The sequence below is a fragment of the Phalangium opilio genome, unplaced genomic scaffold, assembly GCF_054372755.1.
Source record: "Phalangium opilio isolate 3A_F unplaced genomic scaffold, DU_Popi_V2 ptg000014l_1, whole genome shotgun sequence".
NCBI classification, from domain to species: Eukaryota; Metazoa; Arthropoda; class Arachnida; order Opiliones; family Phalangiidae; genus Phalangium; species Phalangium opilio.
Window position 1 is genome coordinate 3,760,735 of NW_028324149.1, and position 11,788 is coordinate 3,772,522.

General features: G+C 36.2%; 2 protein-coding genes across 2 annotated transcripts; both read right to left on the reverse strand.

Annotated features, from left to right (window-relative positions):
* Nucleotides 1-113: 113 nt before the first annotated feature.
* LOC149705157 (uncharacterized) lies at nucleotides 114-2,579 on the reverse strand. The gene is made up of 3 exons (XM_089865385.1): nucleotides 1,854-2,579; nucleotides 845-1,440; nucleotides 114-758 (listed from the first exon to the last, which is right to left on the reverse strand). Exons 1-3 carry the CDS (start codon nucleotides 2,004-2,006, stop codon nucleotides 470-472), a joined length of 1,038 nt encoding a protein of 345 aa, XP_089721511.1. The 5' UTR covers nucleotides 2,007-2,579; the 3' UTR covers nucleotides 114-469.
* A 134-nt stretch (nucleotides 2,580-2,713) lies between these two features.
* On the reverse strand, nucleotides 2,714-6,337 carry LOC149705158 (fatty-acid amide hydrolase 2-like). The gene is made up of 8 exons (XM_089865359.1): nucleotides 6,182-6,337; nucleotides 5,495-5,711; nucleotides 5,210-5,429; nucleotides 4,878-5,087; nucleotides 4,693-4,812; nucleotides 4,465-4,622; nucleotides 4,282-4,380; nucleotides 2,714-4,155 (listed from the first exon to the last, which is right to left on the reverse strand). The coding sequence occupies exons 2-8, from the start codon at nucleotides 5,678-5,680 to the stop codon at nucleotides 3,559-3,561; spliced, it is 1,590 nt and encodes a 529-aa protein (XP_089721485.1). The 5' UTR covers nucleotides 5,681-5,711; nucleotides 6,182-6,337; the 3' UTR covers nucleotides 2,714-3,558.
* Between the last annotated feature and the right edge of the window lie 5,451 nt (nucleotides 6,338-11,788).

An 11,788-nucleotide genomic window follows, 5' to 3' on the forward strand; every position in this document is an offset into this window, starting at 1 on the left:
CTTAAACCCTTAGGGCACTACACTTTTCCGGTTTTTGTCCCTCCTCTATTTTCAAGGTTGCAATCCTATCTTATCATTTTCGCTACTTCGATACATCAATCTTCAATGAAATGTTTTTCAGTTAAAAATCAAATTATTTCAGCATGAGTTTATTTATATTACTTATGAAACACACGAAAACGTTTCATTCGTACTATTTACTACTATCTATGGATTCCTGTTCATACTGTACATCTTGTATTTCGAGTATTATTTGGCAATTATAGGATACATAAACATAAGTAATATTTAACTTAATTGTAATAATTTTAATTAAATAGAGTTTTTTAAATAAATAATAAATAATGTTCCGCTTTTAAGTTGTTTTTAACAATAGAAGAGACCAATGAAAAGTTTGAGCAGTCCATACTAGCAAACTTAATATGGTTCAACTAGTTCACGAATGTCACAAATTAAGGTTCGCGTATATTCACAAAGCTCGTAATTTTTCAGTCCATTCCTTCATTCGATCGCGCACCTCTTCAACAAACTTTCTTAGTCTCGAATTTCTAACCGGTATTTCAATTGGTTCAATTTCGCCACTCCTTTTGCTAAACTTGAATATGGGGCTGAAATTACAGGACGGGTAGCGATTCTCGCAAATTTCCGAGCCCACTTTTTCGTCTCTGGGAACTTTCTTAATATTAATCCAGAAAGAGTTATCGTCATCAGTATCGCGTCGTCGACGACGGAAATACGATGTCTTTTTGGAAATTGGGCTGCAATTGCGATTAGTTTACGGAGGGTTACAAAAGGTTTGAAGAACCAGCGATAATTGGTTGAAGGAAAGAAGTAAGGCTCTTACCTCGACATGCCCAACAGCATACTTTCCAGTTGTCCACCGCCCAGTTTATTAGGATGAAACTCAAACTCGCAAACCAGCTTCAAAATACACGCGTCTTTCGGTTGAACCAATTTGGATTTAAGGTACTCCGGAACAGGAGGCGGCCGAGGTGGTGGGGGTATATAAGGAGGTGGAATACCGCCTAGTGTAGACGGTGGCAATATTAAGGGTCCTGAAATCAACTTGGGAGGTCCGAAGCTAGGTCCCGGACGAGGTCCGAACCCTCCGAAGCTAGGCCCAGGACGAGGCCCGAACGACGAGAATGTCGGCAGTCCAGGAGGTCCAAAGTGTGGGGGAAAGGAACCAATGCCAATCGGTGGATGAAATGGCGCGTTGGCGAATGTAGGGTGATGAAAACTAGAGGATCCTTGGAAACCGAAGGTCGGTGGGAAAGAAGGAGCCCATGGATTGAACCCGGGTATGGGATGAAGTTTCGCGAAGGACGGTGGTAAAATACGGGGTGGATGAGGGTACACTGTTTTCTTGCTGATCTTACGACGCGCAGATTTCAGTATTTTTAAATGGCCTTTAGACAAAACGGCGGTTGCTAGTGATAACTGGAAATAGATGAAATTTGGCCTATAGTTAAGGCTAGGCCAAGCTTCTGGGCGACAGAGTTTGAGGGATATGACACATGGCGGTGCAACTATCACCAATGCGGCGAGTACCCCCTGTCCGCCGGGGGTGACTGACCCTTAGCACCGCTTCCGTCACCTCCCAAGTAAACCTGATTTCCTTCCCTTGATTATTCTCGTAATCTTACAACCGATATAACCAATAACTAAGTCGAGCCAGAAGGACTTTTTCCCTACTGGGCTCATACACTCTTCAATAAAAAATTCAAATTCAACTATAAAATAAAATCATTCCCTGAAGGGTGTGGCAAAGCCAATATGTACAAACACCAAGGAGTAATAGGCCTATATTATGGTTTAGAATTACTTATTGAACATGATTAATTATCACATACCTTGGCAACTTTGAGAGCGGCAAGACCAATAAGTCCGTTAAACGGTATACGCAACTTAATGGGCGCGATGACCAACGCGTGTCCACCGGGTGATACCAACGGTATCAAGTACTTAAGTATCAACACGAAAAATGCCAATCCCGGACCACGCATTCTAGTGTATTTGAAGTTTCAAACCTCGTTCATTACATGCTAAATAACCCTACCAATCAACCAACGTTAATTGAAATTAAAATTATAATTATTATTTAGTTAGTTTTAGGGTAAAGTTGTAGATCGGCGTAACGTGGCTATAGGTAGCTTGGTGACCAAACTTTCTGACTAAAACATTTTAAAAATAGTAAAGAAGTCGATGAGTCGGAAATGAGGTCGACATTGGGCGGCCGTGAACCCTGTATCTAGGCAATAAAATGAGCTACTCTCGCATAAACGTTCCCATTTTTCGTGTATATCCGCGTTATACTACAAGCGTTATGTAGAACATCGCCTCAAGAAGCCGGTTTGTAATCAAAATTCAAGACACGCGTTATAACGGAAACATCCCTGAAACTACTATGTTTAAACATCATGTTGTTGTTGGTTGTTGACCGTTGCTGAACGACACATTTCAGCATAAATTGTTTGCACTTCGCAGCTTGGTTTTCATGGGTTAGGTTATTAAGTGGTCAGGTTGCCGTTTTCTAGCCAAAGATCTTGCAGGTGGGACCGTGGGTGCAGGTGAAGTACTATCAAAGAATTGTACTTTTATTATAAAAGTGTAAATACTATGGCCATTTAGCCATCTTGTTTGTCTGAGTCAATATGGGGTTCGTTGAAGCGGAATAGACACGTTTCTAAAGCCGTATTAAGAAAAGTTACTTAGTCTTTAATTAGTTTATTTATAAATACTAATTAAGGTTTGCGCTAAACAAATGGGATCTTTATACAAAATCGTGGTCAATTAGTTTTAACAAAACAATTACCCCGTTCAGTCTGAACATTTATATAATTTATAATTTATAAAATATAAATATTATAGAGTTTAAGAAATGAACCGAAAAACGTGTAGCACCCTACGAGTTAAGCCTAATTTGAAATAAAAATTGCAAAGCACGTGGTATGGTATACTTTTTCTAGCGACAGACTTGAAATACGTCTAGGCCTAGCATCCGACACGTTTATCTTCAACTCTTGATTAGTATTAACCCAATTAAAAGCTTTAAATTAGGGGATTTTCATCAACGTGGCTTGTCACTATTTCGACAATTAAGATTTAGTGATTTTACGTGAAATTTTTCTTTTCAAATAATTGCTTTTTAAAAAAAATCAAGGATTCACTGTAAACAAAGTGATATATTGCTATTGATCAAGTACTGTACTAAACCTTTTATCAACCTGAATATAAATTTCGAAATTTTGGGAATATTGTAAAATCAAGGACAAGTGTAAAAAAGGTCATTTTTCAATAGATAAAAATTTACTATTTTTAAAAGAAATTTAAAGGACTAATACGGATGGTATTAGAGTTGCTAAAACAATAATCTTAAAATAAAATTAGCATTAAATTAATGATAAGTGTATATAATACTCATTTATATATATAGGTATATAGATTCACTTCAAAACGTATGAGACCTTTCATACGTTCTCGGTTCTCGAATGGGTTCCGAAGTGGCGTAACTAAATAAATACTAAGAACGATGTGGCGGCTATAATAATGTGACCCTTATAAAATAACTGGACACGGTTTGACCCAACCTCCAAACTCTTTTTCAATCTCCTTGGCAACCGCGATGGTTAACGCGTCACCGAGTGGCGCTCCGGCTACCTGAATGCCTATAGGACAGCCGTCGGAATCCGTACCAACTGGACAATTGGTTACGGGAGCCCCAATCAGCCCAAAAATTGTATAATAAATCATGTTGAAATCTTGAAAGGAATTTTCCAAAGGATATGGTAAGTGTTTCGGCCATGATGGACAAATAATGACGGTGTTCTCGTCAACGAGGCTTTCGTAAAACGACCTAATTTCGTTTTCAATACTTTTATATCTTTCCAAAACTGGCCCATCCACCGTACTGAAGTCATCCAGGATTCCAAATTTCACGCTGTCAAAAGTATGATTGGACCAGCCGAAGAAACAGTTGACCAGTTCAAAATACAAATTGATGTCTTTTTTGGGATCTTTTGTCAGTAAACTTTTGTAAACGACGCCTCCTTCGTCTTTGTTCTTCGCACCCATAATCCAAGGTATCATGTTTCTATTTGGGATGGATATCTTACGCGCTGTTACGCCGTATTTACGTTGAAGGTGCGAAAGTACCTAAGTACGCAATGAAATAATGAACATTTCCTTAATGTTTCTGGCATAGTTTAGTGTGGTTAAATTAGGCACAATGAATGAAGAATGAACAAACAAGTGGGGGAAACTATTTTCATAATTACTCACATTTTGAATGGCTGATCGTGAATCTGTACTTATTGGATCTGCCATGACATGTTCAGCGTCATCATCGCAATATAACACTTTAATTTTGGTTAAATCAATCTAGACACGTTTTGAATAAAAAAAAATATTTTGAAGATTATTTCTGAACCTAATTTCAAAACTAAATTAAATTAGTTTACTTACTGGTTGACCAAATTTAAGGTTACGAGTTGGGTTCACTAGGATCTTCATAGCGGTTTCCAAGTCCTTAACGTATCGCGCCAATGGTCCCTGTACCAGAACTTTGTCCACAGTTTTGCCTTCGACTGGAGGTGGGAACATGCCCTTGTTGGAAATGATCCCTGCGTGTAAACGTTGCTAATCAATTTTAGCCCATTTTGTTAATGTCAATTTAAATGCTTGTAAACTAACCGGATGAAGGCTTATGAGCGAAAATCCCGGTAAGCGAAGATGGCATCCTTAAACTACCGCATAAGTCGTTACCCAATCCGAGGACGGATGCCCCGACAGAAATCATGGCACTTTCACCACCTTAATGAACGAACTAGAGTTAATTACGGTTTATGGTTCCGGCGAGCGTGGTTTAATTAACTGACCACTGGATCCTCCAGGGGTTTTTGAAAGATCATGAGGGTTTCTGGACGGTCCGTAGATTTTATTGCAAGCGTGGAAACTAGTTGACAGTTCGGGTACATTGGTCATTCCAATAACGATAGCACCTGCCTTTTTCAAGTACCCCACAGCGACAGCGTCGTCATCGGCTCGAATGCCTTTACGGGACACTAAACCACTTTCAAACAGACGCCCTGAAAATAATTTAAACCATCTATAGGTTAAGAAGATGGGCACCGAAAAGTGGTCATCATGACCTTCAACAACAACACGTTCTAGATCATCATTTATTCCATCTAGGTAAATGAGCAATTACCTTTACAAGCCAGGTTGCTTTTGACTGTTATTGGCACTCCCAACAATGGTTGCTCATTGGCCAATTCCTCGTAACTTTTACCAGAAGTTTCAATGTAACGGTCAACGCGTCGAGCTTCACTCAGCGCTTCCTCAAAATTGTCTTCTACAATACCATTAACGATGGGGTTCGTTTCTTTCACACGTTCGATGAAACACTTTACAACTTGGCTCGATGTCAACTGTATACGCGATAGTACGTATTAAGTAACTAATTTTCATTCGGATTTTTGACACAAATTAATACCTCTTTCGTTCTGATTTTATCAGCTAAATCAGTGGCTGATGTCAGTAGGATGCTTGATTTAATGCTGGGTATCTTTCCCTTGATTGCAGGAGCGATGACCCGATATATGGTCAGTAGACATGAACGGATAAGTGCAATTAATGCTTGCAAAAAACCAGTCCAGTCTGAATAGCTAGAGTTCCCCATGATTTACAGACTACACAAGCTGGTAACAACCCTGCAACGGTTATGAAAGTGAGATTGTATCAGTGAATTATTGAACAGCGTCTTTACAAAAATGGTGTATTTTGATGAAGTATAATAACCAAGAATTTATAGATATCACTTAATCTTGATTAATTTTTGAATTAGACAGTATATTATAGAGCTGACACGGGGAATTCTCTCTGGATATCGCGATGAAATGTGTTAGATGCTTATATTATAACGTGAACACGTCAAACCGAAGTGAGCTTACGCCCACATCCCGATACATTCCCCGTGCCACCTGTCATATCACATTGGAGTGACGTCATTTCCGTAAATTGAAACACAATAAAATTAAGTGGAAATGCAAACACCTACACCTTAACGAGTTCTGCTTAATTATTATTTACAAATGGTCGATCACGAGCTATATATTAAAATTTCTAATTAATTTCTTGTAACGGCACTCAAAAGTAAATTAATCAAATGATATGTACATACTTTGATTGATTAAACACTGCTCTTTCGAAGTCTGTTTAATCAAGAGAGAACGAATCCAACTACCAACTGCACATTTCCGCACACACCAACCGACTGACGATTACAATTTTTGAAAGACGGAGCTCCAATGTCAAATTCACTCCCAAAATGCGACGCGACCATAGCTAGGCGGATTGTTACGTTCTTATAAACCCTGATAGTGAGAGTGAAGTCTCAAGGAGGAGGAATTGATAAAATCTATTGTATTGAATTATGAACCTTGAAAGAAATAAACGGAGAGTTTGTTTTAAGCGAGTTAAGATAATTATTTATCAACTCGCACAATATATAAATTTAATTTGCTCTTGAAGGAAAAAAAATATATTTTCTTCATTGAAATATATGTTTGAGATGAAATTTTCTGTAATTTAGTCAAGGGCAAGTCACGTGAAATTCAACGTTTGACCATTTTCAAAAGTCTGAAGGGGGGAATAGAGTATGGTTTTTGACGACCACCTTGCTATCTGGTATGTGGACAACAAAGACAGCAGATATGGATGGCTTTGAACAAGAAGGACTTCGGTGCCTGCTGGTAACGTTGAAGCCCTATCTAATCGGTTGCATATACTTTCTATAAACCTATGACGTCAAGAAGCTCTTCCCTGATTGGTTATTTCGTGTAGGGGCCTGAGTGGAGGGTAGTTTGCTCCTCAGTTTACATGTCGTCTACAATCAAAGGCAGCTAGGGAATTATTAATGAAGTGTACTTTTGGATTTTATATCTATTCACTTTTGCTGCCACCAATCGAATCTCGGTTAGTAACCAAACCGTTACTTAACGCAAAGGTTTATTAAACTAATAATAATAATTAAATGAAATTAAGCGATCATTCTAAATAAGGAACGTAACATTTGGGAAAGATACCGAACCATTCATTCGTCATTGGACTTCTCCTTTAAGTACAGGTTTTTGGAAGGACATTCTGCCTTTAAGAGGGCCTCTCTCATTTCTATACTTGTACTATTAAACGTGGAGAAAAAATCATTAAAATTTTAATTTTAAAATAATGTATTTTAAAAGGTCGACCCTTCGTCGTTCTATAACAAGACGCGGCACTAAATGGGGAACGTCGCCGATTGTTCAACACGAGGAAATAATTACAATAATAAAATAAGTCTTAAATTGATTTTGAATTGAAAATTTCCTCAGACAAAACAAAACCTCTGGCCATTACTTGTTAAATTCCCGAATAATTGACCATTAACGCCCAGCCAAAACGTTGAAACCTTGCCATGACCCTAAAGGCCTTTTCAGACGAGATGATATAACTTTTGATTCAACCAGATGGGTCACAAAAAGTTGAGTCGGCAAAAATTGGTCAGTGATAAATTTATAATTTGGTGATTCAACTGGTTCAACTTCTGTTAATCTCACACAACCCAACTAGTTTACTCAACTCAAGTTGACTCATCTAAATGAGTCAGAGTCAAAATATTGTATCGTCTGAATAGGCCTTTACACTTACGAAAGATATGACTTCCAATATGTTATTAAAATTTTCAATGTAATGATATGGCAGCTAACCATTACAGAAGTAATTACTTATAGACCTTCCTTATGGCATAAAGGAGTTGATTCAATGGTTAATATCATCATAAGTTTATAAGTGATATGTTCCTTCCATAAGTATGACACTATCTATACTTTGTAATGCTAGAGAATTACAGCTCGAGCTAGTTCGAGGAGAACGACAAGCGAGTATTGAAGGCCTACACTCGGTGGTTAATTTTGCAGGACTTACATCTAGTCCTATTTAGCCTGCATTAATAAGCCTTTGACAGCAGCGCCTGACCAGGCCTCCTTCGCTTTACCTCGAATCTATGACCTACCTCATTCACTTCATAACAAGCTCTAGTTTGTAACCAGTGATGGTGGTAACGTACTTATAAACTTATGATATCATTAATATATTATATTCTGGTTGATATCTACGAGTAGCACTCGAAAAATTTATAAAAATTATTGTTTCCCATGCACCGAACTAATAAGTTTCAAATATTTTGTCTCCGATAATTTATCAGGAACAAATCAATTAAGGCACTTGTTTAGTTTAACCCAAAAAAATTCTTGTTTACAATGTTTAATTAAACAGCAATAATTATTTACTAAAGAAAAAACCCACCCATAATTAATCATTTCAATTTAAAATGGAAAAAAATTCCTACCTATTTTCATTTACGTTCGATGTTCTTCATTAGCGAAATCCAATTGATCAGAATCTATCGTCGGTATTTGAATTTCTTTGGCAAATACATTTTGGTTGAAAGTGAGGTCTGTTTTTTTCCCATCGAACCCGGTTTGACTAGCCTACATCTTTTTTTTCATTGTTGTTGCGGACTATCAACTCCAATCGCTCCGGAAGTTGTTACGTCAAATTTGTAATTTCTTTCCATTCTGATTCAATTCGTAATTCGCTTGAAAAAAAAAAAGAATTATAAAAATACAATTGGTGTTATAACGTCAGATTGATTTGTACGAGAATTTTAACAATGCAATTTTCAAGAAGTAAGTCTGTATCTTTATCTCAAAGTAGGTTACTATAGCTGTTGTAGCAAAAACATTACTTATATTTGAAAAAAATAAACACGAAACGAAATTAGGTGATTTACACATTATTAATTTCATTAAACTCCGTTTAAACGTAAAAATATAGGTACGTTTAATTACTACCATATATTGACACAATTCTTAAGAGATTTTAGGGGAATTTGATGCTAATTACGTTAAGTAAGTATGACACTAATCTATACTTCGTAATGCTAGAGACTTTTACAGCTCGAGCTAGTTCGAGGGAGAATGACAAGCGAGTCAATTGAAGTCCTACACTCGGTGGTTAATTTTGCAAGACTTCCATCTAGTCCTATTTAGTCTGCATTACAAAGCCCCCCTTTGACAGCAGCGCCTCACCAGGCCTCCTTCGCTTTACCTGAATCTATGACCTACCTCATTCACTTCATGACAAGCTCTAGTTTCTAACTAGAGACAAACTTATGGTGGTAACATATCTTATGAACTTATGGCAAGCCTGAGAGTGTTTTTTGATATGTCATAATCACTTTAATTGCTTCCCTTAAGTAAGAATAGCGTAACAATTACGAAACTATATTAGAATAATTATCTCTTAAAGATTTTCTAATGTAATTACAGTGTTTAATTACTCTGTATTTATTCTTTCCTGGGGCATCGTTACGTCCTTGACTAAAAATAAGGTTGAAGAACCGAAGAATTTCTTTAAATATTTTATCTGAAGAAAACTACACTCTAAGAAATTGGGGTGTGCTTTAACACCTTTAAAAGTAGTTTATATGGGTCCAAATTTGACACCGTTACAGGTGTTCATTTACACCCCTGAAAGTGTTTAATAACACTTATTTGAGCAATTGGTGGAAAAGAGAAGAATAAAATGGTGCAACAGAGGTGTAGTTTAACACCTTTTTAACTCTTATATCGCACTAAAAGTGAATTTTTACTCTTATATTAGTGTTGTGCAACTCCTTAAAGGGTGCGGCATGGCACCTTTCAGAGTGTCGCGTAACACCTTTAAGAGTGTCGCGTAACACCTTTAAGAGTTGGAGATTTATTGGTAGGATAATAGTAGAAATTCTAGTACTTTTCCTAGACTTAAGAGCAAAACCGATGACGTAAAAAACACTATAGCTACATTTTGACCACTCATGAGGCATAACTCAAATATCGAGTATGGTTTTCCTGTTTAATTAAATTTTGATTATCCGCCATTCCGCAGTATTATTAGCAATTAGTGCTATATTCATAGCAGGGTCCCATCTTTAGAGAACTTCATCACCTATAGGGAGGGAAGTTCTCACATGCAGAACTATAGCTCTTTAAGCGAGGGTTGTTGCATATAAAGTCATTTTTACGGGTTTATAAACTTCTGAAAAAGGCAGAAAGTTTTTAATTTGTACAAATGCATAGGGTATTAAATTAGTTTTGGAGGCTATAATATTCAAGCAGTAGATATAGACGTTCTTGTTAAATTTAATAATCTCTTTTCACTAAGAGTTTTTCGAGCACCAGAAACGCGTTTAATCTAATTTGCACTACAGATTTTACAAAAAAAAAAACCATTTTGTACTCGAATTTTTCTCAAAATAATGATAAAACATGTCACAAAAGCAAGTGCCCCACTTTGGCTTCTCAAGCTGGCCCTACTGTGAGGCCAGTACCAAACCTAGTCTCGTTTTTTAAGAGTATCGCTTAACACCTGTAAGAGTGTCGCCCAACACGTTTAGCATAGTTTTATGAAAGTACAACACCGCCAGATTACCAATTTCTTTGTTAATTTTATTTAAAGGATAAAACTGTTTTCTTTCATGAATATCATCTTTAAAAAAGATTTAACAATTACGTTTTTCAATAATTTTTTACTGTTTGTATTGACTTTAATATTAGAACATTAATGAAAAATAAATGAAAGACCTTATTTAAGAAACCCGCAGTATTATAATTTTTCAGGTTTAATTTCGAACGGTGTTTTAATAGTGTTATTTTACACCGAATTTACACTTTAAATTGACCCCTAAAAAGTCAAGGTAATAAAACTCTCTTGTGGGTGTTTTTACGGTGTTTACACCGTTTTAACACGTTTTTAACACTTCCATTTCTTAGAGTGTACCCCGTAACTTATGTTATCATCTTGTATTTACAATCACGTTGCTATTAATATGAATGCTTCAATGATCACGAGGATTTTGACACGGATATTACATACCCAACAGGGGACTGGAAAGAGTTTCTTCTCTATGTAGACACTAAAGACAAAATACTCTTTGGGAACGCCCATAATCTGTATGATGTTGCTTTTGAAGGTTTTTTTACCAGCTTTTAAATTCGAAGCTAAAATATGTTATGGAACGTTTAAACTTTCTTTCTGCCGCGTTTCTAGTCCTATTTATAAATAGTCCTTGAAGTTGATTTAGAGGAAAATACTTTTAACTTTATTTCAATTCTTAATCGCCATCTATAATACTATTAAGTTAATCAAAATTTACTAATTAAATCATTTAAACCTCTAAACTAGTATTATTTTAATTCATATAAAGCTCGTTATAATTTTAAAAATTCTTTTATAAACAAGTTTTATCTTGACGGTAGATGGTGCTCACTTATTTGTCAAATTGCAACGGGTAATTTTAAGTATTTTGGTTAAATTTAATAGCATATACAGTCGAGTAAGGCGATATTTCATTTTTTTTCGTAGCCTAAGTTTTTTCCCAAAAAATTTCTCGAATTCTACAAAATACGTTTATCACTCCTTATATATTTGCTAGGGCTAAAATTCTGTCACATTGTCACGTTCCTTGGCATAGTTTGTACCTAACATGGATTTCCCGGTATATTTCACTTTTGAACTATTTATACAAAAATATCTTTGAAGGTTGCACCTGGAATTAATTGCGTATTTATAGCTAGAAGCTTTTAAAATTTCGCATGCAGGTTCAGCAAGCTGATTTATTACTAGTAGACCTATAAGATGAAAAATGCAGTTTTAAAAACATACGGACCAAACAATTACTGGAAAGTTGTTAATTTTTCTAAAACTTTAT

Coding starts and splice junctions, on each gene's coding strand:
- LOC149705157 (XM_089865385.1), bottom strand. CDS start 2,006: ATGCGTGGTCCGGGATTGGCATTTTTCGTGTTGATACTTAAGTACTTG. Junction 1,441..1,853: donor CCGCTCTCAAAGTTGCCAAG/GTATGTGATAAT, acceptor ATCTATTTCCAG/TTATCACTAGCAACCGCCGT. Junction 759..844: donor ATGCTGTTGGGCATGTCGAG/GTAAGAGCCTTA, acceptor TCGCAATTGCAG/CCCAATTTCCAAAAAGACAT.
- LOC149705158 (XM_089865359.1), bottom strand. CDS start 5,680: ATGGGGAACTCTAGCTATTCAGACTGGACTGGTTTTTTGCAAGCATTA. Junction 4,813..4,877: donor AACCCCTGGAGGATCCAGTG/GTCAGTTAATTA, acceptor TCGTTCATTAAG/GTGGTGAAAGTGCCATGATT. Junction 4,156..4,281: donor CACGATCAGCCATTCAAAAT/GTGAGTAATTAT, acceptor TTGCGTACTTAG/GTACTTTCGCACCTTCAACG.